Source organism: Mastomys coucha, unplaced genomic scaffold (genome assembly GCF_008632895.1).
Source record: "Mastomys coucha isolate ucsf_1 unplaced genomic scaffold, UCSF_Mcou_1 pScaffold15, whole genome shotgun sequence".
NCBI lineage: Eukaryota > Metazoa > Chordata > Mammalia > Rodentia > Muridae > Mastomys > Mastomys coucha.
Genome location: NW_022196897.1, coordinates 72,507,330 through 72,519,270, shown reverse-complemented (window position 1 = coordinate 72,519,270; position 11,941 = coordinate 72,507,330). Strand labels below are relative to the sequence as shown.

General features: G+C 35.9%; 1 protein-coding gene and 1 pseudogene across 1 annotated transcript; both read right to left on the bottom strand.

Annotated features, from left to right (window-relative positions):
• Positions 1-1,077: 1,077 nt before the first annotated feature.
• Positions 1,078-3,885, bottom strand: LOC116092081 (olfactory receptor 1038). Its single transcript, XM_031373440.1, has 2 exons — positions 3,812-3,885; positions 1,078-2,210 (listed from the first exon to the last, which is right to left on the bottom strand). Exon 2 carries the CDS (start codon positions 2,181-2,183, stop codon positions 1,224-1,226), a length of 960 nt encoding a protein of 319 aa, XP_031229300.1. The 5' UTR covers positions 2,184-2,210; positions 3,812-3,885; the 3' UTR covers positions 1,078-1,223.
• A 5,883-nt stretch (positions 3,886-9,768) lies between these two features.
• Positions 9,769-11,665, bottom strand: LOC116091687 (annotated as a pseudogene).
• Between the last annotated feature and the right edge of the window lie 276 nt (positions 11,666-11,941).

Genomic DNA, 11,941 nt, shown 5'->3' with positions numbered 1-11,941 from the left:
AGACTCATCTACAAAGTAAGCACAGAGAAGAAATAACCACCACAGGTTGAAAGCCTTAAAGCTGATCTTACTGGGTGACTGTCAGTAATGTAATCTTATTTGTTTTCTTTTATTGCATATTGTAATCTTCTATAATGGAAAATAATAGGACAAGAGCAACTGACTACTTTAATTACTTTCTGAAATACCCCATCTATTGAATTATTGATTTTCACTTCATTTAAGATCTACAAGTATATTTGAATAAATGCAAGACAAATAAATGTCATGAAAACACATAGTACTTCTAATTAAATGAACAAATTTGCAAGTATAGCTTTTTGATACATCATGTTCTTCTAATTTCATGTAAAAAATTGTGGGAGTTGTAGTCTCCTTGTTAGAGTGCTTGCTTAGGATGCATTAAGTTCTGGATTTAGTCTACAGCATGTCTGTAAGCTCAGCATTCAAGGGGAGATGGTAGAAGGAGCAGAAGCTCTATGTAATGATACAGGGTCAGCATGGACTACTCGTGAACCTGTCTCAAAAAATAAAGTGCTCCTTACATCTCAAACCTAGCATCAGTATAATGTAATTATGTAATACCTTTCATTTCTGACCACAGTTTTACAACTTTGCACAGTTCATATAGACTTGAACTTGTGTTTACAACGTGCATACAGCCATGTATGCAGTTAGGAAGTTTGTAAATAAACTCTATGAACCTGGTAGTTTTATTTGATTGTAACACAGACTATTACTTGACTAAGTATCAGGCAGGTAGTAGAAAACAAAAGTGAGTTTTGTTCCTCAGAAGAAATGAAAATTCTCCATATCCCTGTGGATTAATCTTAAGTTATCCATATAACTGACACTAAACCCTACATTTGCTCCCAATAGATTTGGTTATAAACATTTCCTAGAGATTGACCAATTTGCAAATTTAGGATATCAAAGGGGTACTTCACAGTTCTGGTAATAGATTCATGCGCTTTTTCAGAATCCTGGCCTTAAAGTAAAGTATACAACTCCTTTGCTTGTAGTATACATTAGTGATTACTAGGTGAAGTGTACACCACTCCAACTATCAGGCAAATGGATTTATCATATTGAGTTACCATGATCTATTTGTAACCTCACAGAAGACTGTTAAAGTAAGAGAGGAATTTCCAACTGCTTGGGAATAAATTACAATTAAGAGTCTGGTTTGTTTTCCTGTTCATACATAATGAAATATGATCTCATTATCTACTTAATCTTAATATTTTTAAGGTTTCATACCCTTTATCCAAAGCCTTCTTAGAGGCGTCTTTCACCTCTTTATTCCTAAGACTGTAGATGAGGGGGTTCAACATGGGGATTACCACTGTGTAAAACACTGAAGCCATTTTGTCTGTGTCCAGGGAATGGTTGGATTTGGGCTGTAGATACATGAAGATGAGTGTACCATAAAAAATAGTAACAGCTACCATGTGGGAGCCACAGGTAGAGATGGCCTTGCGTCTTCCCTGGGTAGAGCGGATTCTCAGGATGGCAGCAATGATAAAGAGGTAGGAGGTGAGAACTATGGAAGAAGAGCAGATCATATCAAAGCCAGCAAAAGCAAATATGAGAATTTCCTTCATGTGTGTGTCTGAGCAGGACAGAGCTAAGAGGGGAAGGTCATCACAGTAGAAATGGTTGATTACATTAGGCCCACAATATGTTAAACGAAAGGTGATAATTGTATGGAAAAGGGCAACTAGAAAGCTGTACACATAAGGAACTGCCACTAATTGAATGCAAACTCTCTTTGACATCAGTGTTGAATAATGCAGGGGACTGCAAATGGCCACATAGCGATCATAGGCCATAGAGGCCAGAAGGAAACACTCTGTGATCATGAAGGTAAGAAAACAGCCCAGCTGTGTTGCACAAGCGTGGAAAGGAATAGTGTTGCGTTCTACCACAAAATTCACCATCATCTTTGGTGTGATAGCAGACGAGTAACAGAGGTCAACGAAGGCTAGGTGACTGAGGAAGAAGTACATAGGTGTGTGGAGTCGAGAGTCAACCCTGATTATGACAATCAACCCAAGGTTGCCTATAACTGTGACCAGATAGATTGTCAAAAACATCACAAAAAATGGGGCTTGGAGTTCTGGCCGGTCTGTGATCCCCTTGAGAATGAATTCACTGACATAGGAGATGTTCACTTCAGTCATTGACTCTGGCAGATGGTGTGGATTTTACTGCAGGTAAAGAATAAAAACATTTCTCAGTGCTCCAGTGAATCCTGGCAGAAAAAGGTTGCAGGTGTGTTCCTGCTCTGAAGTATGTCCCCCGGGTAGCATTTTAATATAGCCCTTCTTATTATAGAGACAAGAGTCATTTTCCTACAAAACAGCCTTCTAAAAAGTTACTTTGTTTTTCTCCTTAAAATTAATGGAAATGATTGTTAAATAAACATAATAGCCAAATTTGTGGGGAACTTAGTATGGAATTTCATGGTTTTACTATTACTCTGTGAATCATGTAAAAGGAAGGCAGTAAAAAATACATAATTTGCACATACATGTGTGTTTATAATTCATAATTTAAAAATTGTACTTTTACCATAAGATATATTGAAGATAATGTCAAGATAATTTTTATGTTCATATAGCAATATAATATTATTTCTTGTGTAACTATTCATTTTCCTATGTCTTCCTCCAATTTGGGATTAAGTACTTCATCTTGTATAAATTAAAAGAAATTTCATCAAAAATTTGCGAAGACTGGATATTTTCTAAATGTGTTCTTCAAAAATTTCATACATATATACAATATATCTTGATCATTTATCTACCACTACTACTCCCTTCAAATGTATCCTGTCCTTCCAAAACATCTCTCTCCCAAAGTAATATTTTCTTTACTTTTATAAATTGCTGACTCAAACCAGTGATAAACATATGTACATAGCTATGAGCTAAACCTCTGGTGCATGAACAACCTAGCACAAACTCGTTATTGCAATGGCTAGTTTTCATATTCATAATTGCTTAAAGCACTGGAAAGACTGATGATGGCACTCTAAAAGGGACAATTTTATTCAAATTTAAAATTAAATATAATTTTAAGCATATCACCAAAAATTAAAGATATTTCAGATAGTGTATTACATAAGCTATTCTAAATTATAAGTGTATGCATGTGTGTGTTTTTCTGTAAATTTGTGTCAGTCTAGCTAAAAATAACCTTAACACTTGATGTTGGTTGAACATTTAACTATGTTACAAGGAAATATCCTATTGTAAACAGTCTATAAAAACATGTGAGGTTTAAGTGAGTGATTTTTATATAGTTTGAGGGTAATAACAAAAAAGAAACCTTGAGATGTATCTATGTCATAATCATTTATGCTTTCTTAGTTTCTGTTTTATGCTGTGACAAAATACCATGACTGATTTAACTTATAAAAGAAAGCATATAATTTGGGTCTCATTGTCCCAGAGGGTTAGAGACCAGGACTATCAGGGCAGAAAAGTGTGGCTAAGACAGGCAGGGATAACACTTATGCAGTAGCTGAGAGTTTACATCTGATCCATAGCAGGAGGAAGAGTTAACCGAGAGTAGCTTGAGGTATGGAAACCTCAAAAGTTACCCCCAGTGATACATGTCCTCTTTAATTCTTTCCTAATCCTTTCCAAACAATTCTACCAACTGTAGGAGAAACATCTAAATAAATGAACCTATGAGGACCATTGTCATTGAAAAGACCATGATGTGTCAATTTTAATTGATTAGACCTATTATTTTTTTCTCTTTTAATTAAATACTATTTCTATCTCATATAGCTTATACTTACACATACCTCCTTATGATGATTTATTTAATTAGACTAATTCTTGTGAGTTTCTTGTTTTTTTTTTCTGGGCTGAAGGTTATACGTTATTTTTGATTTACAAATGAAAAAGAAAAGAAAAATAAAGCAGGCATTATTAGTGATCGCATAGAGGAGTGGTGTGCCTGGAGTCCTTGCTTCTAGTCACCATTGTGCTCTATAGACTGTAGTGGTTCAGTTTAGTTTTGAGAAAACAGAGCATTACTACCACATGAATCTGTTTTTATAGTATCTAATTTACAACTCTAAATCATCTAAATCTATTCTTATTCTTTTTAAAAAGCTCTTTTGTTGCTTCCAATTCATTTCTTAGTTTGTTCTGTAATTGCCATTTTCATGACTGATTGTTTCTCTAATCATTTCCATATCTCTGTTAGTTTAAAATGAAATCTTAATAAGCCATTGGCATATTTTCCTACACATTTTGAGTAAAATGAGTGATATGTCATGCATCATTGTAACCATCATACATTAACCTTTTCCTATAGACTTTCCGGTTTATGAGAGAGATACTTAACCTTTTGAAACAACCCAGTGCAATCTAACAAGAACCCATGGTCTTGGAGGCAGCATCCAGAGATTAGCATCTTTAAAATCCCCAGAATCTTGTAAAAATTACAGTAAGTCTTGTTTGTGACTCCTACCCTATAGAGCACTTTCACTAGCTGGATTGGCAAGGAAGGCCAAGCTATATTTTCAGTTAATTTTCTTCTTTTTTGTCATTGTTTGCCAAGGTAAACCAGGATTACTTATGTCTCAGTTGGCTAGTAGAGTTTAAGTCAAAGAGCCATCTGCCAGATCCCAAGTATTTAAATATTTTGGTTTCTGAAAATTTAAAACTTTAAATTATTTCTTTTATTCAAGATATCAGAAATATAATACATATTTCATTTAAGACAAATTTCAAACAAGTTAATTTTGATTTTAATCATTCACCAAATTGAAAACTCACATTATTTTAATCATTTTATAGTAAGAAAAATTTTACCACTAGGAATTCTCTCTTTTTCTCTCTTTTTCTCTCTCTTGTATATATGTACATATGTATATATTAAAATTTTACCACTAGGAATTCTCTCTTTTTCTCTCTCTTATATGTATGTACATATGTATATATTAAAATCTATAAATCATAATTACCTTCTTAACAGAAATTATAAACAGAAAATTTAAGTGTTTATTAAACTGTATTAGTTGAGGAAATACTAATCATCTTTTATATTAACTTACCATACACAAAAAATACATGAACAACTCCAACTAATTTTTCAATATTTATTAGTTTTCTTTGTTCTCTTCTGGTCTCTACAGTCCGTTTGCCAATTTATTTTCTGAATTATGCTTACTGGGGAAATTAAATTTCCTTTTAAATTGATTGTTCAATCAGTTTAATTCTTTAGGCTTTTACAGACTTTAGAATCTGACATAGCCAAAATACTTTCCACAGAAAGGTTATTCACTAATTAAAGAAAAGGGAAAGTAATGACTCAAACAAACACTTTTTGCTATATTTTCTGCTTAGTAATACAGGTACTCCTGAGGGGCTCTGTTAGTGTCTCTCCACACTAACATCTGCCAGTGTTCTTTCTTCCCTTTGTCCTCATCTGAGCTTAGCAACTGAGCTACAAGTTATATATTCTGTGTAGCACAGGTGCTCAGCCACATTCCCTACTCCAACTCTCACCAGCTCTACACATAAGGCCAACACATACATATCATATTGATTGCCATAAAACATGTTGGAAAGCCCCAGGCTGAGACCTATTTCTCTGAAGCCTTTACTAGTGCTACATACATTCTACCAGGCACTATATCAATAAATGATAGTTCAATCGATTATTTCATTTTATATTTCAAAACCCAAAATTTAAATCAATATTCAAGTACTAAAAAATTTCAGATATGGTGGTGTATGCCTCTAGTTGCAGCACTCAGAACCCAAGACAGCAAACTGCAGCCTTTATGATTTCTTTCTTAAAAAAGAAAGAACAAAAAGATAATGTATTTTATTTCCAACTGCTAATAGAAGCAAAGACAAAATATTAAAAGTATTTGCTCTGTAAATATGGTTGCCAGCATTTTAATGAAAACCCATGATGGTTATCTGATGATTTCAAACATCTTGCCTGATCCCAGGTATCTCCTCCATTCACCACAGATTGACAATTCTCTTTGGTTAACATAATAGCAAACGAGAAGATAAATTCTAAGAGATTATCTAGCTTGTATTTAGTGAAAATATTCACACAAGGAGGAGGGGAAGAAAGGAAGGAAGGAAAGAAGGAAGGAAGGAAGGGAAGGCAAAATGGAGGAAGACAGAGACAGTGAATTAAAAGGTAGTAATTTAGGCAAAACAGATATTGTTAAGAAAGCAGTAAAGACATGAAACACAGAAGATAATTTGACTTTGTTTACTCCACAGTTCACGAAAGGTGAAGCTTTCTAATGGAAAATTGGTGTGTCCAGCAGGATGGATTGGTGTCTTGGAACCTAAACTCCATCTGTCTTACCTTCTTAGCAATAAGCTTGGCTTCCAGTGAGCTCATTCTGAAGTTGTCTTTGTGATTTATTATTTCCTAGGTCCCTCTAGATCTCAGCCTCTCCTGAGTTACCCTGAAGTTATTCAATTCCCTTCTGTGTTTTCCTCAACGGAAGACAAGCTGTAAACAATATATCGTGGATTTTCAAGAAATCTTTTTATTAGAATCCTGAAGGAACAATTTCCAAAATAACAAATAGTTCCTTCAGACAGAAGGAGCTGAAGTGGTTTGCAACTTCACAGGAAGAATAACAATATAAACCAACCAGAACCCCCAGTGCTCCTAGGGACTAAACCACCAACCAAACAGTATACATGGAGGGTCCCATGGCTCCAGCCGCATATGTAGCAGAGGATGGCCTTGTTGGACATCAATGGGAGGAGAGGCCCTTGGTTCTGTGGAGGCTCGATGCCCCTGTGTAAAGGAATGCTAAGACAGGGAAACAGGAATGGGTGGGTTGGTGAGCAAGGGGAAGGAGATGGGATAGGGGGTTTTCACAGGGGAAACCAGGAAAGGGGATAACATTTGAAATGTAAATAAAGAAAATATCTAATAAAAAATTTGTATTTAAGTTACGGTTCAGAGAATAAATTCTCTTGAATATTACTTTCCAATATATCTTCAAATCTTTAATAAAATTGTGCTAAAAAACAAAGCAATAGTTCATTTAAACCAAATTTAATGCTACAACTGAATAAATCATAATAAAATGAAATGTTTTACTCATTGTCACTATGAAATCTAGCTCTGTGAAATCAAAAGTAATTATTAGATTTTGGACAAAATACACAATCTTAAAATTAAATAAACCTATTACTTTTCTTATGATACTTTTGAGATTGAATGAGTTGACGTGTGCAAAGACTTTGATAAACTACAATTAGTATTCAAAAGAGTTTCTTACAATACCAAGACAATAGCAGCATTAAAAATACTAAGAAGATAACCCTAACAATAAATAAGAAACAAATATTACAAAATCCACCTCTATCTTAGTGAATAAGAAAAAAATATTAAATCATTCTCATGATAATTTTATTATCTTTAATGAAAAGGATAAATAATTGGTCTTTTAATGATCCTCATAATTAATTTGTATAGTTGTCTTTCTTCTGTCAAGATATATGTGTTTCTGTGTATATGTGTGTGAGAGAAAGCATTTGTGCACGTGACTTAACATTCCAAAAGGTTTACATTTTGTAGAAATCTATCCTTAATGTACTATTTTTCTGTCTAATTAATATATCTATCTCTTCTATATGTAAATTTATTACAAAAGGTGGTAATCTCTTTACATGCACTCATTTTGTAGGACTACTATTTATCCATGCATTTTTTGTTTTTGTAATTCAAAATTTAAATTTAGAAATTCTAACTCATAGTTAATTCATTTTCAATTTCAATATCAAATTAAGTTTATTGTAAAATAAGTACTAAGTGTATATGTGTGAGTTTGCAAAATGTAACTAAAGCCATAAATATATATTGTCTTTTTCATTGGATATTTTCTTTATTTACATTTCAAATGTTATCCCATTTCCTGGTCCCCCCTCCCGAAAACCCCTATCCCATCATCCATCCCCCTGCTTCTGTGAGGGTGTTTCACAATGCACCCACCCACACCCACCTCCCCTCTTTGCCATTCCACTACATTGAGGCATCAAGCCTTCACAGGACAAAAGGCATCTACTCCCACTGATGCCAGACAAGGCCATCCTCTGCTACATATGCAACTGGAATCATGGGTCCTTCCATGTGTACTCTTTGGTTGGTTATTTAGTCCCTGGGAACTCTTGGGGGGGGGTCTAGTTGGTTGGTATTGTTATTCTTTCTATGAGGTTGCAAACCCCTTCAGCTCCTTCAGTCCTTTCTCTAACTCCTCCATTGGGGACCCCATGCTCAGTCCAATAATTGGCTGCAAACATGTGCCTCTGTATTTGTCAGATCTGCAGAAACTCTTTACAGCTGTATCTTTCTCATAACCTCTTATTCTTTTCAATTCAGCTACTACTGTAACCAAATCCATTCATGACTATGTTATCACATTCTATTCAGAAACAGAATAATTTGCATTGTTGGCTGAATCCCATCTGAAATATAAAAATATTATGTAATGTCTCATTCATTGTCTTTCATGATTTTATGATATTATCCTATAGTCTATTTTTCTCCCATCTCACTAATTTTAAATTTGGATTCATTCTTCTCTTTTTAAAGACATATGTATATATGTAAACATATATATTTATATATACATACATACATATTCACACACACACACACACACACACATACACACACACACACACACTGGAAACGAAACTCAGGCCTTCAAGGAAAGTCATAAACAAACATTCTACCCCAACTCTTCCCTTTTGAGCTATGTCTCCATTTCTCATTTCATACTTAATTTTGTTAACAACTACAAATAAAATAATATTAGTAATGTATTCATTACTATTTTTATTATTTATTTACTTTACATAAATCATAGCTTCACCTCTTGTCTCTCCTTCCAGTTCCTTTTTGTCACCTAAATGTTCCCCTATACTAAGCTCTTTCCTTTCTACACAGAGAAGGAAAGGCCTCCAATGGATATCAACTCACCTTAGCATGTCACCTTGCAGAAGGGATAGGTATGCCTTCTCCTACTGAGGCTAGACAAACAAATCGAGTTAGGGGAAAGTTTTTTGTTTGTTTGTTTGTTTTGAAAAGAACATGAAAAAAGTTTTATTTTAACAAAAAAATTAATTTTCACATTAAGAACTTAGATAAATATGCTTAAAAATAGTAACAGTGCCTAGCTCTACAGCAAATTCAACCTTTTATCCCGCTGGATCTGGTGGCACATGCCTATGTTCCCAGCACTCAGCAGAGTGATTTTGAGTTCAAGATTGGGCTTCATGTTGAGACCCCACTCAGTAAAAACAATACTGTGTTCCTTTTCCTAAGATTGTGTGTTTTACAGTTTTTCTCTGAGTCAAGATTTCTGGGTGTGGCACTAAGAACATGATAGGTTGGTGAATTGTCAGTAAAGCTGATCATCTGGGGTTGTCCCCTCATTGTCCAATGGTGCAAATGGCTCCAGCTGCCACAGAAGTCTCGAAAACCTTCATGAGGACAGAGCAAAGGGAGGACGATAACTACCTGCTTGTTCCCTGTGCCAACTAAGGAAGGGCACTTCTTGGGGTGATCTGGGTAGCCCAAACTTCCCCATCAGCTTTGTAGGACCTTCCCTTCCCCCTGACCCCCCATCTCATCCATCCTGGGAGAAGAGTGGAGTGGCTCTTGTTCTCTTCTCATAGTCTTTGGAGGGCCTTTAAGGTATAGCAGAAGGCAAGGTAAGATGGAGGAGGTGCTGGCCTCAAGGACTCAGATGGTTCAGTGGCTCCTCCATCTGCTGCAGTAGTGACCGTTCTGTGACTCCTTTTCCAGGTCCTGAAGTCTGCCTTTCCGGAGCTGTCTTGACATGGCCAACCTGCTACCAGTTTGGAATTGTAGGTCCTCAACCTTCTGCTGCAGGGTGGTGTTTTTCAGTGTTAAGATCAGAGTTTTTCCTTTCAATCTCCAAGAGGAACAGCTGTTTCTCAAGCTCATGAATTTGCTCCTTCTTCATCTCCATAACATGGTAAAACTCTCCAGCTCTTGCTCCCAGAATGGACCAGGGCTTCCATAATCCTGGATGTGGTTTCTAGAGAGTTGCCTTAGGATGGACCCATCCACCTTCTTCATCTTGGCTTGTGTGGCCTCCTGTGGTGAGACATGACTTGCACATGTGTTCTGCAATGAGGTTTTGGACTCTTGGATGCAGTCACTAAGACATCTTTCTCCTGTGCATTCGATGTCTGCAGGGCTTACCCAGCCTCCTCATGCCTTCCTTCCAGGATCCTCCCCTCTTTGTCCAGTGTCTCCAGGAGTTCTGTCTGTGCCTCTTCCACCTTCTCCGCGGGCTTGCCTCAGCTGTGCCAGCTTTGCCAGCAGAGTAAGAAACAGGTCCTGCTTCTGTTGTTAGGATTCCTACTTGAAGTCTAAGCTGTATAACTGTTACATAAGTGTAGAGGGCCTAGGTAAGTTACATGCATGTTCCCTGGTTGGCAAATCAATTTCTGTAGGTTGAATCAATTTCAATTGAATCAATTTCAATTGTTGATTCTGTAGGTTCTGTAGGTTCTTGACCTCTCTGGCTCCTTCAGTTCTTCCTTCCCCTTGTTTACAGATTTCCCCAAGTTCTGTGTAATATTTGGCTATGGGGCTTTACATCTGTTTCCATCAGTTCCTGGGTAAAGCTTCTCTAAAGACAGATATGCTAGGCTCTTATCTGGAAGTATAGAAGAATTTCATCATTAGTGTGAGGGGCGAACTCTCTCTCTTGTCATGGGTCTCAAGCTGAGCAGGTCTTTGGTTGGTGATTCCCTCACTTCTTGTTTCATCTTTACCCCATGTACATGTTGTAGACAGAGCAAATTGGGGATTGAAGGCATGGTGCTTGGGTTGGCATCCCAATACCTGCATTATAATTCTTGCCTGGTTACAGGAGACAGCCATTTTAGGTTAGAAATTTCTCATTTCTAGTAATTTTCATTAGAGTCATTCTGATGATTACTGTAAATTTCCATGATCTTCTGTTTTTATCTTATCTAAGTGATGAGATACCCATACACACTGATTCTATTTCTCACAATTTCTCCTTCCATCCTGACCCATTTAATCCCTCCTGAAAGCCTTTCCACCCTCTACTTAATCTTTTCTCTTTCTTCCATCCATCCCCTATTTCCCCTTCTCAGTGAAATTCAAGAGTTCTCCCTTGTTGATTATAACATAGTTATCCTGTACTTCATGGCTAATATCTGCTTATAAGTTGAGTACTAACTATATTTGTTTTTCTAAGTCTGTGTTACCCCACTCAGGATGATCTTTTCTAGTTCTGTCTATTTACAATCAGATTCCATGATGTCAGTTTTTAAATAAATGAGTAATAGTCTAGAATGTAAATGCAGTATTTTCTTTATCCATTCTTCAATTGAGGAAAATTTAGATTGTTTCCAGTTTCTAGTTATTAGGAATAAAGCTACTATGAAAATAGCTGAGCAAGTGGGCTTGTCATATGGGGGAGCATATTTTTGGTATATGCCCAGAATTGGAATAGCTAGGTCTTGAGGTATGACTATTTTCAGTTTTCTGAAAAACCACTAAATTGATTTTCAGAGCCTTACAAGTTTGAACTCTCATCAGCATTGGAAGAATGTTCTCTTTGCTCCACATCCTTGCCTGCATGCATGCTGTCCCTTGAGATTCTGATTTTAGCAATTCTGATGGATGTAAGATGATATCACAGTCAATTTGGTTTGCAGTTCCTTGGTCACTAAGGATGCTGATCTCTTTAAATTTTTATTAACCACTAGATGTTCTCCTGTTGAGAATTCTTTAACTCTATCCCATGTTTTTAGTTGGGTTATTTGGTATGTCAGTGTCTAATTTCTTGATTTGTTAAAATATATTTGGATATTAACCTTTTGTTGGATGTAGATTTAGTGAAGATTTTTTACCAATCTTT

Bases quoted from the DNA above. Each gene is read 5' to 3' on its own strand.
- LOC116092081 (XM_031373440.1), bottom strand. From the start codon at position 2,183: ATGACTGAAGTGAACATCTCCTATGTCAGTGAATTCATTCTCAAGGGG.